The sequence below is a fragment of the Oncorhynchus mykiss genome, chromosome 27 (assembly GCF_013265735.2).
Source record: "Oncorhynchus mykiss isolate Arlee chromosome 27, USDA_OmykA_1.1, whole genome shotgun sequence".
NCBI classification, from domain to species: domain Eukaryota; kingdom Metazoa; phylum Chordata; class Actinopteri; order Salmoniformes; family Salmonidae; genus Oncorhynchus; species Oncorhynchus mykiss.
Window position 1 is genome coordinate 17,227,754 of NC_048591.1, and position 18,215 is coordinate 17,245,968.

At 43.4% G+C, this 18,215-nt stretch overlaps 2 protein-coding genes across 3 annotated transcripts; both read right to left on the reverse strand.

Moving 5' to 3' along the window:
- Window positions 1-299: 299 nt before the first annotated feature.
- Window positions 300-8,139, reverse strand: LOC110507656 (PHD finger protein 13). Of its 2 annotated transcripts, none has more exons than XM_021587785.2 (4): window positions 8,038-8,139; window positions 4,626-4,712; window positions 2,649-3,552; window positions 300-2,375 (listed from the first exon to the last, which is right to left on the reverse strand). In XM_021587785.2, the coding sequence occupies exons 1-4, from the start codon at window positions 8,098-8,100 to the stop codon at window positions 2,146-2,148; spliced, it is 1,284 nt and encodes a 427-aa protein (XP_021443460.2). In that variant the 5' UTR covers window positions 8,101-8,139; the 3' UTR covers window positions 300-2,145. The 2 variants fall into 2 exon arrangements, with proteins under 2 accessions (XP_021443460.2, XP_021443461.2); XM_021587786.2 differs by lacking the exon at window positions 8,038-8,139 and adding an exon at window positions 7,460-7,888.
- Window positions 8,140-14,883: 6,744 nt separating this feature from the next.
- On the reverse strand, window positions 14,884-18,006 carry LOC110507109 (solute carrier family 35 member F2-like). Its single transcript, XM_021586977.2, has 6 exons — window positions 17,890-18,006; window positions 17,586-17,745; window positions 17,290-17,446; window positions 17,114-17,166; window positions 15,746-15,900; window positions 14,884-15,299 (listed from the first exon to the last, which is right to left on the reverse strand). Exons 1-6 carry the CDS (start codon window positions 18,004-18,006, stop codon window positions 15,039-15,041), a joined length of 903 nt encoding a protein of 300 aa, XP_021442652.2. The 3' UTR covers window positions 14,884-15,038.
- Between the last annotated feature and the right edge of the window lie 209 nt (window positions 18,007-18,215).

Sequence of the window (18,215 nt, forward strand, 5' to 3'; positions counted from 1 at the left end):
AGAGAAGGTTGAATGTCATGCGTCAGTCAGTTAAGAACAAATTCTTAATTTACAATAACAGCCTACCCCGGACGACGCTGGGCCAATTGTGCCACCCTATGGGACTCCCAATCACAGCTGGATGTGATGCAGCCTGGATTCGAACCAGGGACTGCAGTGATGCCTCTTGCACTGATATGCAGTGCCTTAGACTGCTGCGCCACTCGGGAGCCGTGCTCCATTAAAACCAGACAAAACCATATCTGGTCTGGTGACTGTGTACAATACACTAAATAATATGTAAACTATACAGAACACTGATGAGACTAATGAGTTAGTCCTTTACCTTTATTACTGCATGTGTCACATATAAGATATAATAAACAACTCTAAAAAGCAAACTATTTACATCTTACTAAAGGTTTACCATCTGATATACACTGAGTGTACAAAACATTATGAACACCTGCTTTTTCCATGACAGACTGACCAGGTGAAAGCTATGATTCCTTATGGATGTCAAATTCACTTAAATCAGTGTAAATGAAGGGGAGGAGACAGGTTAAAGAAGGATTTTGAAAGCCTTGAGACAATTCAAACATGGATTGTGTATGTGTGCCATTCAGAGGGTAAATGGGAAAGAAAATATTGAAGAGCCTTTGAACAGGGTATGGTCGTAGGTGCCAGGCGCACCGGTTTGTGTCAAGAACGGCAAGCTGCTGGGTTTTTCAGTGTGTATCAAGAATGGCCCACTACCCAAAGGACATCCAGCCAACTTCACACAACTGTGGGAAACATTGGAGTCAACGTGGGCCAGCGTCCCTGTGGAATGCTTTCGACACCTTGTAGAGTCCATGTCCTGACTCGACTGTTCTGAGGGCAAAAGGGTGAGAGGGTGCAACTCAGTATTAGGAAGGTGTTCCTAATGCTTTGCACACTCAGTCTACATATATAACATGCTTGGAAGAGAGGCAGGCATCCACTGGCAATGTATAGTAACACAGAGTCAGAAAGTTGAAGGTGTGACAATCTTATTCATCAAATGGCAACAACTGTGGAAATAACTGAAAATGTATTATACATATTTTGAGAAAGTAGTCCCCAGAAACCTGTCCATGGGTCTCAAAATTGCACCATATTCCCTACATAGTATTGTACTAAGTAGTGAATTCAACATACTAGTGTAGATGAGCCAAGGCAAGCCCTTAGGTTCAGTGATGCACAAATGAAGAGATGGGTAGAAGGAGGGAGGAAGGTATGGGTGGGTGGCAGAATGGAGGGGTGGGGGTAAATGAGATTAGCATGTGAGAAGATGTTATGTTCTCACCACAACAGTAGCAGCAGACCGTTACCAAACACATTCCTCTTTCACCCCTGCCCTCACTCCATCCTCCCCAATCCCTCTCTCGCTCTCCTGTAGCCCCTCATTCCTTCCTGATTAGATTGTCTGTGAATACATGGACATTGTACTGTTCTGGGGAGAGTGATAGGATCTTACAATGCCTGGATAGGTATTAAGTATCAGCTAGCCACATCATATGTTATAACAATCTGGTGCAATCAGTTGATGTGGCACGCAACCATTGGTTGATGAATGTAACATCTGAGCAGTGGAACACAACCATAGACTCATGGCTTGGTTGCTGATGGCAGTGTCCTGGGTCGTGTTCATTAGGCACAAAATGGAAGAAAAAGGACCGAAACAGGGAGGACTACCTGGACTTGTCCAAAAACAGAAGTTAATTTACTTTTTCTGTGTCTTACTGAACACAACCCTGGTGGCGGTTTTTGCAGAGCGACAAAATGGACCAGCATAGAACTTGATGCTCACTAGTGGTCAATGTCCCAAATGGCACCCTATTCCCTACATCAAAAGTAGTTCATTATATAGGATACCCAAGTCAGTTGCACAACTTAATGCATTCAACAGAAATGTGTCTTCAGCATTTAACCCAACCCCTCTGAATCAGAGAGGTGCGGGGGGCTGCCTTAATCGACATCAACAGCGCCCGGGGAGCAGTTGTTGTTTTGGGTTGCTACATAGCTCAAGGGCAGAACAGCATATTTTTCCACCTTTGGGATTCAAACCTTTCGGTTGCTGGCACAATGCTCTTAACCACTAGGCTACCTACTGCCAATTGGGACGCAGCCAATGTGCTATCTAGTTTAGTCGCTGAAGCGTTTGCGGGGGGCAATCCGCGCCCGGTTGGAGCGTCTGATGTTGGTCTTGGTATCTCGGCAGGGCTGGCAGATGAAGACTTCAGGAACATGGGTGCGGCGGATCTTAGCGCAGGACAGGTGCACCCAGGTGCCACACTCACTACACTCTATCATGGGCCGACCCGCAAATGGCTTCAGGCAGAAACAGGTGATCAGGTCCCACGAGTCGTCCTCATCTGAGAAAAGAGAGAAATAGAAGAGAGACGTTATATTAAACACAGTCTCTGTTTTAAACTATCAATGATGGTTGTAAGATAGTGATGAGGTAATGAGTGAGTGTGTCCAAAACTGCACCCTGTTCCCTATTACTTTTGACCAAAGCCCTACTAGGGTCCTGGTCAAAAGTAGTTCACTATATAGGGAAAATAGGCCCTGGTCAAAATGTATACAAGAGGAGAGCGTGCCATTTGGGATGCTTCTTTAGTCTCAGGTGGGGTTCCTCTACTCACCCTCCATCTTGCGGTTGTCTGCAGATGTGTCCTCTCCATCGCTCCCTCCCTGGTCTGTCTGGTAGTTGCTCCCTCCATGGTCCCGGTCCTGGTCGGGGCTGCTTCCCTCCTCTGTGTGGTAGCCTGTCTCTTGGTCTTCAGCTAGCTGACCTCTGAACCTCCTGTCCATCACCATCCTTAGGATATCTGACCTCTGACCCCTGTCTATGCCTCCTTCACTCCCAGACCCCTCCCAGCTCTCCCGTGACCCCTTCTCTTTCTTTCTTCTCTTTTTTTCTCTGTCTCCCAGCCTGTGAGGACTGCTCCTCTCTGTCTCACAGCTTGTCATGTCAACTGGCTGCTCTGTCACTTCCTGTTCCAGTTCTTCACTTCCTTTCTTCTGAGGGAAAGCGTCGCTCGTCTTCCCAGCCGACCCGTTGGGGTCTGGTGTGTCTGTCTGACCGTTGTTGGTCTTGTTCCTGTGGTCAGACAGAGAGCTGCTGGGGGTGGCTTCAGGGAAGAGTTGAGTCAGGAAAGATTGGGGAAGTTTACAGTCATGGTCACGTTTGGAAACCATCAGAGGATGTGTTTTGTTGTCAGTAGGACAGCTGTTGTGGTTGGTCCATCCAGACTGGGGCAGGTGCTGCTCATGGATCTCTGGCGTTTTGCTGACCGTTGATCTAGTGGCAGCCTGTTCCGTATTCGGAGACTTGGCACTTTCTCCTCTAGGCTTCTTATCCCCCTGACCAGGCCCGACTGGCTTCTTGTCTGACCTCCTCTTCACCTCCTTCCCTTCCTCCTTCTGGCCCCGAGCAGAGGAGCCACAGTCTGAGGTAGGAGAGGACTGGTAGGCCCATGGACTGGTACTCTGGCTGGTGCTGCAGGGGTTGCTGTCCCTGGGCTTGCTCTCACTACACCACCACTCCTACAGGGGGATACATCACCATGGAAACAACAGCAGAACTAGAGACATCATTCAACAGAAATATACTGAACAAAAATATAAAAACGGAACATGCAACAATTTAAACGATTTTACTGAGTTACAGTTCATATAAGGAAATCAGTCAATTGAAATAAATTCATTAGGCCCTAATCTATGGATTTCACATGACTGGGCATTGGTCACAGATACCTTAAAAAAAGGTAAGGGTGTGGATCAGAAATCCAGTCAGTATCTGGTGTGAGCACCATTTGCCTCATGCAGCGCAACACATCTCCTTCACATAGTTGATTAGGCTGTTGATTGTGGCCCATGGAATGTTGTCCCACTCTTTTTCAATGTCTGTGCGAAGTTGATGGATATTGGTGGGAACTGGAACACACTGTCATACACGTCGACCCAGATCATCCAAAACGTGATCAATGGGTGAGAATGCTAGCCACGGAAGAACTGGGACATTTTCAGCTTCCAGTAATTGTGTTCAGATCCCTGCGACATGGGGCTGTGCATTATCATGCTGAAACAGGAGGTGATGGCGCCGGTTGGACTAACTGCCAAATTCCCTAAAACAACGTTGGAGGCGGCTTATGGTAGAGAAATTAACATTGCATTCTCTGGTAACAGCTCTGGTGGACATTCCTGCAGTCAGCATGCCAATTGCATGCTCCCTCAAAACTTGATATGTGGCAATGTGTTGTATGACAAAACTGCTAATTTTAGAGTGGCCTTTCATTGTCTCCAGCACAAAGTGCACCTGTGTAATGATCATGCTGTTTAATCATCTTCTTGATATGCCACACCTGTCAGGTGGATTGGATTATCTTGGCAAAGGAGACATGCTCACTAACAAGGATGTAAACAAATTTGCGTACAACATTTTGGGGATCTTTTATTTCAGCTATGAAACATGGCACCAACACTTTACATGTTGCGTTTATATATTGTTTTCAATGTAGAAACAATAAGACATCAATTAATTACAAGAGCAATTTGGTGTTAATAAGCTACATCTCAGTCTTACTTGAACAGGAGAAAACTGTGTTTCATCAACCTACCTCTGTTTGATAGGGGATGTATCCAGCATAGGCCAACACAAAGGTGCAAAACTGGTTGAAGTCTTCCACGGTGCGTTTTCGCTTTCTCTGCGGAAAAAAACCCAAACCATGTTATGTGGTTATTAATGGTCTATAATAACATGTGCAGAGTCCCTCCAATCCATGCAACTGGCCCGTAGCGCCAGGTAGGCAGAGTGTGCACATTTGAGACCATTCCATTGGAACCATTCCATTGAAAGCAAACTGTCTACTCGGTGCACCCAGCGAGCTGAAACAAACGCACCTAAGTGCAATAGTAAACTGCCGTGAGCCAAAGCGCGGGAGGCGGTCACACCGACCAACCAACCAGTTGTAGGCTAGCCTACACTTGGTTTGGTCGACAACATCAAGACAGTTAAGTAACAGACAAACCCGCTGTGTGAAAGCAGGCATCATAGTAATGATACAACGATTGCAAACTGATTTAGAACATCAAGGCCCACGCCTTTTGAAATGTAAACATTAATTACCTGGATAGATGGTGGGCTCTTAGCTTGATCGGTTAAAGAATGACTGTTTGTGGGATAGTTCACGCTAATTTATGCAAATGTTTATGGCTAATCAAGATTTTGTTACATTAAATGAGGATAGCCTGAACATTGGTTGGTTTGGCATGTCTAGCTTGAAAGGTTCAAGAGTTGCTGTTGGTGAGTTATTTTATGCTAATTTAGACATTTATGTAGCTATAGTTGATAAAGAGTTTAAAGAATTTTAAATTAGGATAGCCTGAACATTTTAAAGTTGGTCTTATAGCTTAATTGGCAAAGGAGCAGGACCATTTTGAATAGCTACCTCTGTAGTCCTATGGTTCTCATTCAAACCCATGTTAATTTATGCAAATCTTTAAATGGTTATAGGTGAAAAAGTATCAATATGAAACTAAAAAAATATGTTTAGGAAGGTCATACAAAACATGATGCATTTATTTCAAAAGAACAGAATAGCATGTTTTTAGTTGTATTTAGCTGTGCTTTATAACAGAGGCTATGAAATCAACTTTTTATATTCTGTTCTTTTGAAATAAATGCATAATGTTTTGTATGACCTTCCTAAACATATTTTTTTAGTTTCATATTGATACTTTTTCACCTATAACCATTTAAAGATTTGCATGAATTAACATGGGTTTGAATGAGTCAACTGTTGTCTTAGTCAGAAAATACACTATAATCTTATTTTAGTATTTACAGTCTATGCACTTTTGGATCAATCAATACATTTGTCTAATTACAATTTACATTTGGTGTCCTGAGGTTTCTTATGACCCATTTTAACAAAATAAATGCATTCATGTATTGTTTATTATGGAATATTTGAAATAACAACTGACTCGAGACCATTCTAGTAGTTATGGATTTCCGGAGCGCTGACTGTTAATATTTTTATTTTACTAGGCAAGTCAGTTAAGAACAAAATCTTATTTTCAAAGACGGCCTAGGGTTAACTGCCTTTGTTCAGGGGCAGAACGACAGCTTTTTTTTTTTTTTTTACCTCGTCAACTTGGGGATTCGATCTCGCAACCTTTCGGTTTACCACCAGGCTACCTTCCGCCCCTTAGCAGTTTAAGCGCTAGAGCGAGTGGAATAATAATAATAACAATATGATTATATAAGACACCTAGAGTTGTGCTTTGAAACAACCCACAACTTTAGGCTAAGATTGTCAAAATAAACTTTCAAAAGGCCTGGCACCGGAAGAACAAAATGGACAGCCCTTCAAAAAACGTGAAGCCAAATAGCCTACATCGCATGAAAAATGTAGCCTAGCACAAGAAAGTCTCGCGAATATTGCGTAGACCTGTGTTGATATACATAGGCTATTGAACACTGTCGCAACTTGCGACTCGATTGGACATTATGTATAACTTAATAGCAACATTGTATCGAGTGTGTAAAGCCGGGGCTAATGGGGGAGGGGAGGAAACGAGGGCTGAAACAGACTGTAGGTGCACCTAGAACAGAAACACTGACAACGAAGCCGGTCTCGATAGTTTCAGAGGTCGATAAGGTCAGAGGTTCGTGTATAGGCTGGCTAGCCGTATAGTCATTCTCATCCCATCCGGGATTTGACAGTCAGGAAAAAAAATCAACTTCATGTCTGTCTCTACACCGGGGTCGCCTGCATAGGAAGTGATCGACGCATAACGAGACAAACACTGTTCCCAAAATCAATCAAATAATCCTCTACTGTCCTTAATAAGTAATTGTATCTAAAGATGGCGACGAAGATGTAATTTCATCGTAACATGATTGCTGGGCGGTCACCAGAGAAACATGACAGTGGGTTAGACTGTTGAAGTAAGCTTGTAACCTTCGCTTCTCCAAATAGTTTCTCTAAATTAGAGAGCTTGATCAGATGGCATCCTAGTCTACTCAAGGATACATTTTTTATTAACTTAAAGTTGCGATTGCAAATCAATGAGCGGAGTGCCAAATATTTCAGCGACACAATAGAATTCCTCCTGACATGGCTTCTGTAGTCTAGCCTAGGCTAAACACACTCGATGCTGCGCAGGAAAAAAATAAATTGTGTCAACGTTTTCTGGACACCCAATAAACTAGGTTACGTTTCACACGAAATGCAAATAAAAGAGCATCCATCATCGTCGATGCTTTTTTCACTGACCATCATTTAAAGGTGTTTGATTCATTAGGCTACGCGGAAAGAACGTTGTCGTATCCAAGTCGCGCGCCCTGGACACGCCACAACAAGCTTGCAACCTACACGGAAACTTGTTTGTTCTTACCACTTTGGAAAACATTTACCAACAATGTAGGCTAATAAACCATACATACCTGGGCTAACATTGTTGTATGCCTCTAAATCAAATGCAAACAAAATGCTGAGGGTGAGGTCTTGTCCTCCTTGCTCTGCTGTAGCCTTGTCCTGATCTTCAATCGACGAAATTGGGTATTTTAGGAAAACAAATCTCGATGTTTTACTTACAGCAACACGTTCGTTACAACAGACAACATTCAGCTACTAGACATTCTAGCATTGTCAGCAACGATGTTGTTTGATTCACAAAATGTTTAATGATAAACCATGGAACAGCTGTCCTAGAATGAAGACTAAGAGCGAAAATGTACTGTTTTTTGGTAGTCAGCAAGCTGTCCTATGATATAAAAAGCAACGAAAAGTACACTGACTCCTGACCGTGGGAGATCCGCGAAACGATCACATTCTATTAGTGACATCAGTCCACGGAGCAGGACAGGACCGCTTTAACTCAAAAGAGGAGGGTAACTCCCGTTTCGTAGATGGTTGAACGAATACTATCTAAAATAACTATTGGAGTATAAGAAATATGCGTAATAAATTGTAGCACAATATTATAACACATTTGCATGACGCAACTAAAAACAAAACTTACTACATATAGCGTATCATTTGTGGAACACCCCTTTCCAGTCAGAGAGTTGAGTCCGTCCGTCATCTAGTAAGACGCTGAACAGGAGGATGGATATATTATCATATCTCCCGCGAAAAGTCGGCAACTGTTCATGGAGCACAGGTGCCCTCATTCAATTTGAACTGATTTGAAGTTGCATGTTTTTAACTTTGAGAAAGTCACTATGTGAGCCATGTAAAATGGTTAGCCTTCTGCGCAAGTATTTACAAATATTTCAAAATTACAACATGGTGTTTGGCTAGACAAGCCTACTCTGGCACAAAAACATTCCATAGTCTACCAGTAGAGGGTGTTGTAACACTTGTTACCTGGGACAGTAGGCTCTCACTCTCTCACTTTTAAATAGTGAAGGCAGGCCTAGCACACTTACACTGAAAATAAAGACAGAGTTCTTTAAGAGATACCATTCTAGAGTTATTTAATAGATCCTGCCCGCAATAGATGACATGTCAACTGCCTTGGTCAGGTGATCAGACATGTCCAGAAACAACCAAGGCAAGTCTGTGGGTCAGAAGACTCAGAAACCTCTACTGTTACTTTGAACCCAAATAGCATTCTTGAGAATAGAAAATGTTTTAAATAAATACACTGCTCAAAAAAATAAAGGGAACACTTAAACAACACAATGTAACTCCAAGTCAATCACACTTCTGTGAAATCAAACTGTCCACTTAGGAAGCAACACTGATTGACAATACATTTCACATGCTGTTGTGCAAATGGAATAGACAACAGGTGGAAATTATAGGCAATTAGCAAGACACCCCCAATAAAGGAGTGGTTCTGCAGGTGGGGACCACAGACCACTTCTCAGTTCCTATGCTTCCTGGCTGATGTTTTGGTCACTTTTGAATGCTGGCGGTGCTTTCACTCTAGTGGTAGCATGAGACGGAGTCTACAACCCACACAAGTGGCTCAGGTAGTGCAGCTCATCCAGGATGGCACATCAATGCGAGCTGTGGCAAGAAGGTTGGCTGTGTCTGTCAGCGTAGAGTCCAGAGCATGGAGGCGCTACCAGGAGACAGGTCAGTACATCAGGAGACGTGGAGGAGGCCGTAGGAGGGCAACAACCCAGCAGCAGGACCGCTACCTCCGCCTTTGTGCAAGGAGGAGCACTGCCAGAGCCCTGCAAAATGACCTCCAGCAGGCCACAAATGTGCATGTGTCTGCTCAAACGGTCAGAAACAGACTCCATGAGGGTGGTATGAGGGCCCGATGTCCACAGGTGGGGGTTGTGCTTACAGCCCAACACCGTGCAGGACGTTTGGCATTTGCCAGAGAACACCAAGATTGGCAAATTCGCCACTGGCGCCCTGTGCTCTTCACAGATGAAAGCAGGTTCACACTGAGCACATGTGACAGACGTGACAGAGTCTGGAGACGCCGTGGAGAACGTTCTGCTGCATGCAACATCCTCCAGCATGACCGGTTTGGCGGTGGGTCAGTCATGGTGTTGGGTGGCATTTCTTTGGGGGGCCGCACAGCCCTCCATGTGCTTAGCCTAAAGAAAAAAGTATTTAATAAGAATATTTCATTCATTCAGATCTAGGATGTGTTATTTTAGTGTTCCCTTTATTTTCTTGAGCAGTGTATATAAACATAAAATGTGATAAAACTAATAAATAGTTGAGATGACTAAACATAATTTCTTTCATTGATGTGGAGTGCAACTTTTAGTCCCAGTGTGTGTGTGTGTGTTATGTGTATATGAGGCCACATCGCGTACGCACTCGTGTGTGTTACGTGTCCCTCCCCAGGGGTCTCTGTATCCGCTGAAGCTTATGACCTGACAGTGAAACGCTGTCAGGGGGAGTGGCATTGGTGTCACTTCCCCAACCATTGTGGTACACTGACTTCATCAGTGATCTCATCAAGCGAGTAGTCTCCTCCCAGGATGTAGAGTCGGTTGGCCACGCCCACGGCACCTGCGTTGAACCCGGTATCCTCAAATGACCCCCCCTCCACCTGCCACACACACACACACGTCTCTGGGACATAAATTGTACACCTAGACAGAACACAGGAATCAGACTGGTGAGGTGTGGCGAGTTGGTGTTTCGTAGAATTGTTGTTAAGTTTGTTTTAATGACAAAGTCCTTATGTCCTGTATCTATGCCAATAGGAACTGCCTGATTAAATGAAGGATAAATAAATACAAAGACTTATAGATGGAGACATCCATCAATCAAATACTCATTCAATCAGTCAATCAACCAACAAGTCAGTCACCTTATACATAGATAAGTCACATAGGAGTAGTGTTGACGGACACAGCCTTGACCAAGGTGCCATGGAAAAACTGACCAAACTGCCACCAGGTGGCTCTACTGGTCAGAGACGACATCGTAGGGCAGGAAACAGTCCAGCGAAGGGTTGAAGGAGTCCGATATCGCCACTGATGACCCCAATGTGTAGATGATACAGCCGCACGCACTGGTTTCTGGGTAATATGAGGCCACGGGGAGGGTTATAGGTATATGTGTGTGGGGGTTTCTGTATTTGTGTGCGTGTGTCTGTGTGTATTTGTGTGTGTGTTCTTTACCTGGGTAGTTGGGTAGTATATAGCTGTAGCAAAGGAATGACGGAGGTCCAGGTGATGACCTCACTGCCATCTCCTCACTGGGCACTCTCAGACTGTCCGACCCCATACATACCTCCAGCACACCCACCTGGGAGGACAGAAAGTAGATCAGTATTTCCCACCATTAGTATTTAAAAGCAATCCAATGCTTTTAAATCCTTCAGGGGGAGTGGACCCATGCACAATTTTACATGGCTCACATGTAGTGACTTTCTCAAAGCTAAAAGGAGTAACTATCTACTTCAGTATTTCCCAATGCTGGTCCTGGGGACCCAGAGGGGTGTATTTGTTCTAGCACTAACACCTGATGCAACTTGATGAGTTTATATGTTGATTCATGTGTGCTAGTGCTAGGGCCCTTTTAATTCAATGAGTCTCAATAAATTACAATGGGAACCTATCATAGTGGCTCCTCACCGGCATATCCAGGAAGTCTGGAGTCATTGAGTGGGCGTGAAAGTTCTGAACTACAAACTCATTGGCCCGCTGGAGGAGGGAGTTGGAACCGTATCCCTCGGTGAGGGCCAATAGCATCAGGCAGTTCGAGAGCTCCAGGGTTTCAATCAGGAGCACAGACACCTGGGAAACAGAACACTGGTCAATATATCAACATCACCTCTGAAGTTTCTGAATGGATTTGACATACAGTATGTATCTGACCCAGATCTAGGATTTATTCCAAATGGCACCATATTCCCTTTATAGTGCAATACTTTTGACCATGGCCCATAGGGCTTTGGTCAAAAGTAGGGCATAGGGTAGGGTGTAATTTGGGTTACCCCTGATGGGTTACCCCTGATGTAGTGTACCTGTAGGAAAGAGATGAGCTGGAACAGCATGTCTATGTTTTCATTGGTGACGACTATCTCTCCAGAGTGAAATAAGTCCAGGTAGCAGTGTACGGCTGGTTACCCAGGGTACCAATCCCATCCCCACACGCACGCATTTTCAACTCAAACATGGCCCTGCAGACAGAGAACCGTTAGAGCAAACGCACACATGCACGCACACACAAACCTGAAGATGTTGCTGCAGGCTGCCAGGACACAGGGGAAGGTCTGTTCCTGGACTGTTACAGTGAAGTCAAACAGCAGGCCTCTCTCTCTGAACGATCTGAGCATGCCCAGTAACTGCTGGCTGTGAGCCTCTGACACACACAGCTCAGACCTGTGATCCAGAATATAGGGAATACCGTAGGGAATGTAGTCGAATGGGGAATGTAGGGAATGGATCCCTCAGACCGTGGGTCCATGATCGCTCCAGAGCCCGGGACAGAATCACAAAAATGTTATTATCACTTTTATGTTCTAAGGTTGTATATTATGCAAACTAGGGGCATCAACTGAATGAGAAGAGGAGGACAGGTAGAGGATGATGAGGTGGAGGAGGAGAGAAGGAAGAGGAGAGGAGGAGAAGGAATGGCTTTGATAGTAGCAGTGAGTCTATTTAGCTATTAAGTGGGGATCTTTCAACGATCATTCTCATGATGGCACATTGGTAGTAGTCAGGGCTGGGTTTGATTAAAACCCTGCATAGCTGTAGATGAATCAACTGTCCAGTAGGAGGTTCTACCCAGCCTTAACCATGGAATCTCATATCTGAACTTTTATTTACAAATACTGTATTTTCTAATAGTAATTGTCATTGTTTTTAAAACACAATGTGAAACCTATAAGAAAAACATTTATTTTTTAGAGGTTACACTCTCAGAACATAATTCATATATTTTGTCTCAAATATGTCTTACCATTTCTTTGTAGGAAATGCACCACAATCATGTATTCAATTGTCATATGTCATATTAGTAACACATATACAAATACAACACTGCCATATAAGGAAAAACATACAACATACAAGATTCTTATTAGATTACTTAGATTTTTGGAAAAAACAATGTTCTTCTGCCAGTCAAGATTCTTATTCGATTTTCATGATTATTTTCCAAATGGGGCTGTGCAAGCTCTATAGCCTAGTAGTCTATCTATATATCATTCATGTGGAGCTGATTAGACCGTTTAGGATTCAGGGAGAGAGATGGAAGATTGATTGACAGAGGGAGAGTGGTAAGAAAAACATTTGCATGCAGTCTACCTTATTATATCTCAACTGTCTGTGAACACACGGAGGTCGTGTCTACATCCCAGTTATTATTTGTCCCAAAGCAGATCAGTAGCATTGCTTCTGTGCCTTGTTTAGCATCATATATTGAGTGAATCACAAAGCAGACTATCAGTTCGCTAACTGTTTATAATAAAGTATTTGACGAGCACTACTTCGGGAAAAACAACGTTTTTTGCCCATAGATTTGATCAGCTGATCAGATCCGATGTTTGTAAACAATATTGTGCGCGTGCTACTAAAGGTTTCAGCACCACGGACAGCTCTCTACCCTACCGGAAGAGCGAAGCCACGCGAAGACATGAAGTGAAAAATACTCAACCTGCGACCTCATTCCAAGATTTCAAGTATAAAGCATTGAGCCCTGCAGTTAATATAGAAAATGTCTATCTTCATGTGAAAATATCTTACTTAAAATTGGGTTTATGATTGATATCAATGAAGACTCACTCATTAAATTGACACACCCCACAATGAATGTGGAATAAAACATGTATTTATTATTCCTCCTGCCAAGTCAACTAGTGGAGAAATATTACAACTAATACAAAACACCCATACTGTACATACAGTTGAAGGAAATGTACATACACCTTAGCCAAATACATTTAAACTCAGTTTTTCACAATCCATGTCTTAGGTCAGTTAGGATCAGCACTTTATTTTAAGAAAGTGAAATGTCAGAATAATACTAGAGAGAATTATTTCTTTCAGCTTTTATTTCTTTCATCACATTCCCAGTGGGTCACACGTTTACATACACTCAATTAGTATTCTGTAGCATTGCCTTTAAATTGCTTAACTTGGGTCAAACGTTTCGGGTAGCCTTCCACAAGCTTCCACAATAAGTTGGGTGAATTTTGGCCCATTCCTCCTGACAGAGCTGGTGTAACGGAGTCAGGTTTGTCGGCCTCCTTGCTCGCACATGCTTTTTTCAGTTCTGCCCACAAATGTTCTATAGGATTGAGGTCAGGGCTTTGTGATGGCCACTCCAATACCTTGATTTTAAGCCATTTTGCCACAACTTTGGAAGTATGCTTGGGGTCATTGTCCATTTGGAAGACCCATTTGCAACCAAGCTTAACTTCCTGACTGATGTCTTGAGATGTTGCTTCAATATATCCACATAATTTTCCATCCTCATGATGCCATCTATTTTGTGAAGTGCAACAGTCCCTCCTGCAACAAAGCACCCCCACAACATGATGCTGCCACCCCCTAGCTTCACGGTTGGGATGGTGTTCTTTGACTTGCAAGCCTCCCCCTTTTTCCTCCAAACATAATGATGGTCATTACCAGCTATTTTTGTTTCATCAGACCAGAGGACATTTCTCCAAAAAGTGCTATTTGTCCCCATGTGCAGTTGCAAACCATAGTCTGGCTTTTTATGGCGGTTTTGGAGCAGTGGCTTCTTCCTTGCTGAGCGGCCTTTCAGGTTATGTCGATATAGGACTCGTTTTACTGTGGATATAGATACTTTTGTATCTGTTTCCTCCAGCATCTTCACAAGGTCTTTTGCTGTTGTTCTGGGATTGATTTGCACTTTTCACACCAAAGTGCGTTCATCTCTAGGAGACAGAACGTGTCTCCTTCCTGAGCGGTATGATGGCTGCTTGGTCCCATGGTGTTTATACTTGTGTGCTATTGTTTGTACAGATGAACGTGGTACCTTCAGGTGTTTGGAAATTGCTCCCAAGGATGAACCAGACTTGTGGAGGTCTACCATTTTTTCTGAGGTCTTGGCTGATTTCTTTTGATTTTCCCATGATGTCAAGCAAAGAGGCACTGAGCTGGAAGGTTGGCCTTGAAATACATCCACAGATACAACTCCAATTTACTCAAATGATGTCAATTAGCCTATCAGAAGCTTCTAAAGCCATGACATAATTTTCTGGAATTTTCCAAGCTGTTTAAAGGCACAGTCAACTTAGTGTATGTAAACATCTGACCCACTGGAATTGTGATACAGTGAATTATAAGTGAAATAATCTGTCTGTAAACAATTGTTGGAAAAATTACTTGTGTCATGCAGAAAGTAGATGTCCTAACCGACTTGCCAAAACTATAGTATGTTAACAAGAAATTTGTAGAGTGGTTGAAAAACAAGTTTTAATGACTTCAACCTAAGTGTATGTAAACTTCCGACTTCAACTGTACACCGGTGAATCTGTAGATCTATTAGAATGGTAAGAATGAAAGAAAGGAGACAAGGAGATTAACAGCTATAGACTCTTGGGAAGTGCTCGTCTAGTAGATCAGATCACATCGCCGGTACTTCCTCATACTGTGTTCTCTGATTCCACGATACCCCTGGGCATTCACCCTCTTCCTCTTCCTGCTCCTCCAAGACCACCACCACCACTTCTTCATTGATGATGTCATCAGGGTTGTCATAGCCACCCTCCTTCCAGCCCACAGAGGGGGTGATGGGGTCTGCAGGGTTAGGGGTCGTTGCCACAGCGTTGAAGGAGACAAAGCCCACCAGGATGATCACCAGAGACACAATATACAGACCTGAGAACTACACATACACACACACACACCAGATGAGCTATATGAGGCCATAGTAGATTACGCATTAACAACAGTCATCAATACACTGAACAGGGACACGGTGACCAGGGGATTTCTCTGCACAACTAAGATATTTTAAGATAAGGTCAGCTGTGTCCTGTGATCAGGACAGCTCTACCTCTGTTTCTGGGTACTGATCTTATCACTACCGTCTCCTTGATCTCACAGAGATTAGATTTGACAAGTTTGACAGAGATTACAGTGAGTACAGACATAGTTTAGCAGCAACCAATCAATCTATCATCTATCTATGGAGTCATCAAATCATTGATTAACTCATCTCTTTATCTGTTCAGAAACACAATCACTAACTGAACTGTCAAATGGCTCAACCTGCTGTACCCACTATCCTCTGTGTTTCTGCTGTGTGTGTGTGTGTGTGTGTGTACTAACCGTGTATTGAAAGAGAAACAGGCCACAGAAGAGGCTGAGGAGGTCTGCAGTGAGGAGGGAGAGGTTGACTGCTGTAGCACTGGTCTTCTTGACCACTATGGGCATACAGCTGTACAGGGTGTACATACACAGGGCATAGCCAGCAAACAGCAGGCCTGGGGAGAGAAGAAGTATACATTATAAAATGAACATACTATACTATACATTGCTGATCCTTGTTTTCGCAGAGTATGACCGACAACAGGATTTCTAATATCTTTTACTTGGCTCTCTTATCACAGGTGCATCTGTCTTTTAAATATTTTATTATGTGTTATTATCTGAATATTATTGATCCTTGTCTTGTGTTTTGTAACATTGATTATGCTTGTGGTGATTAAACAATTTCCCAAGTTGGAATCAACAGAGTACTACTACTCTACTCATTTATACAGCTGTACTGGGTGTAGTCAGAGAACAATAGGCCTGAACAGAAAACACATACAGTCATTATACAGGGCAGAAAGTATTATTAACAAGGTAGATCAACTGTTGCAGCTCCCATAAAACCCAAGATAAAGAGCAGCAAAGAGCTGTATGTGGAAACTGTACTTCTGCAAGCTAACACAGCACACATTCTGTACTCTCTGTAACCTTGCCACCAAAACATCAGTAACCACCCTAAGAGAGAGGTAATAACCGGTGCCCTGGGGTGGTCTAGTCGTTTACACTACCGAATCTGCAGACCCACAACTACTTTGTAACTAACCCTCTCCTTACTTTCCTCCTTCTACACTGTCCTGTCTCTTTAATAAAAACATTAATTAAAAAAATTTCAACAAATATACAGGTAACTGCCAAAATAAAGGAAGCACCAACATAAAGTGTCTTAATAGGTCGTTGGGTCACCACGAGCTGCCACAACAGCTTCAGTGCACCAGGCATAGATTCTCCAAGTGTCTGGTACTATATTGGAGGGATGCAACACCATTCTTCCATTAGAAATTACATGATTTGGTGTTTTGTTGATGATGGTGGAAAACGCTGTCTAAGCCACTCCAGAATCTCCCATAAGTGTTCAATTGTGTTGAGATCTGGTGACTGAGACACACACACACACACAAATAAACACACACCCCCTATGCACCTTTGAGACCCCTCTTTCAAAGTCACTGAGTTCTCTTTTTCCAGCCATGGTAGCAAAAATAATGTGCAACTGGGCATTTTTTACATCACCCTAAGCATGATGGGATGTTAATTGCTTAATTAACTCAGGAAACACACCTGTGTGGAAGTACCTGCTTTCAATATACTATGAATCCCTCATTTACTCAAGAGTTTATTTTATTTAGCCAGTTACTTGTATATTTTGTTTTATGTGGTACTAACCGATTCTCCAGTCCCATTGGATGTTTGCCACATTGTTATGCTCCAGAACACCCCTGTAGGAACACAGCAGACCACTCAAATCAACCACATTCCCATTCTACTACCTTCTCACCGAACATTTACACTCAACACACATCCACACGCATGCGCACACACACGTAAACACACACACTTACAGCTGTATGCCACTGATGAGTGTGCCGAACAGGCCGACCATGCCTAGGAACTCTACACTGCTGAGGTGTTTGACGATGTACTCCTGACACAAGTTAGACACAGCATATAGACTGGCACTGAGCAGGACCAAGCCATCACCTAGCAGAACGTCTGAGGCTAGGAGAGAGGGAGGAGAGGAGCGAGATAGGAGAGGAGGGTGAGGAAAGAGGTGAGGTTAATATGTTACTATTTATTATGAACTGAGAGATTGAATTAAATCATTAAATAATTAACAAATGAATGAGTGGGTTCTTACTGGATCCCAAGTCTCGTCCAGCCAGTAGGTCAGCTCCCACCATGGCCCCCACCCCCAGCAGACAGACACACACAGATATGTAGTGGATGGGTCTGTAGCACGTCTTCAGGAACCAGCAGGAGAGTATCATCAACACAGGGATCACAAAACAGTCCAGCAGCTGAAAGACAGAGAGACACACCAGAATAGTCACATACATTGACATAACTCAGCACACACACACACACACACACACATGCATGCCTGCAGGCACGCAAACTCGCACACACACAAAAACATACACACACCGTCTCGTAGTTCTGACCTGTATACTGGTGAGTGTAGTGTACTGGTAAGCTTTAACCACTGTGTAGTTAGCCTCGACGTCCACCAAGCCTACTAGGAGATACTTCCACCACCTCTTCTTTAAAATCTGAAACATATTGCCATCCCCTACAGTACGTTAGGAGAGGGTATCCTGGAGGTTATTGCACTGCTACACAATTATAACATTTTATAGAGTTCACAACTGCACTATTCTGATGAGGAGTGCCCTGGGGTGGTGTGTGTGAGAGAGAGACTACCTGTTCTTCAGAACAGCACGTTGGTGTGCATGAGTGTGTGTGTACCTGTTCTGAACAGCAGAGCGGT

Coding starts and splice junctions, on each gene's coding strand:
- LOC110507656 (XM_021587785.2), bottom strand. CDS start 8,100: ATGACGGACGGACTCAACTCTCTGACTGGAAAGGGGTGTTCCACAAAT. Junction 4,713..8,037: donor CAAATGATACGCTATATGTA/GTAAGTTTTGTT, acceptor TTTTTTCCGCAG/AGAAAGCGAAAACGCACCGT. Junction 3,553..4,625: donor ACATCCCCTATCAAACAGAG/GTAGGTTGATGA, acceptor ATCCCCCTGTAG/GAGTGGTGGTGTAGTGAGAG.
- LOC110507109 (XM_021586977.2), bottom strand. CDS start 18,006: ATGTTTCAGATTTTAAAGAAGAGGTGGTGGAAGTATCTCCTAGTAGGC. Junction 17,447..17,585: donor TGGACGAGACTTGGGATCCA/GTAAGAACCCAC, acceptor CCTCTCTCCTAG/CCTCAGACGTTCTGCTAGGT. Junction 15,901..17,113: donor CCAATGGGACTGGAGAATCG/GTTAGTACCACA, acceptor TTCTCTCCCCAG/GCCTGCTGTTTGCTGGCTAT.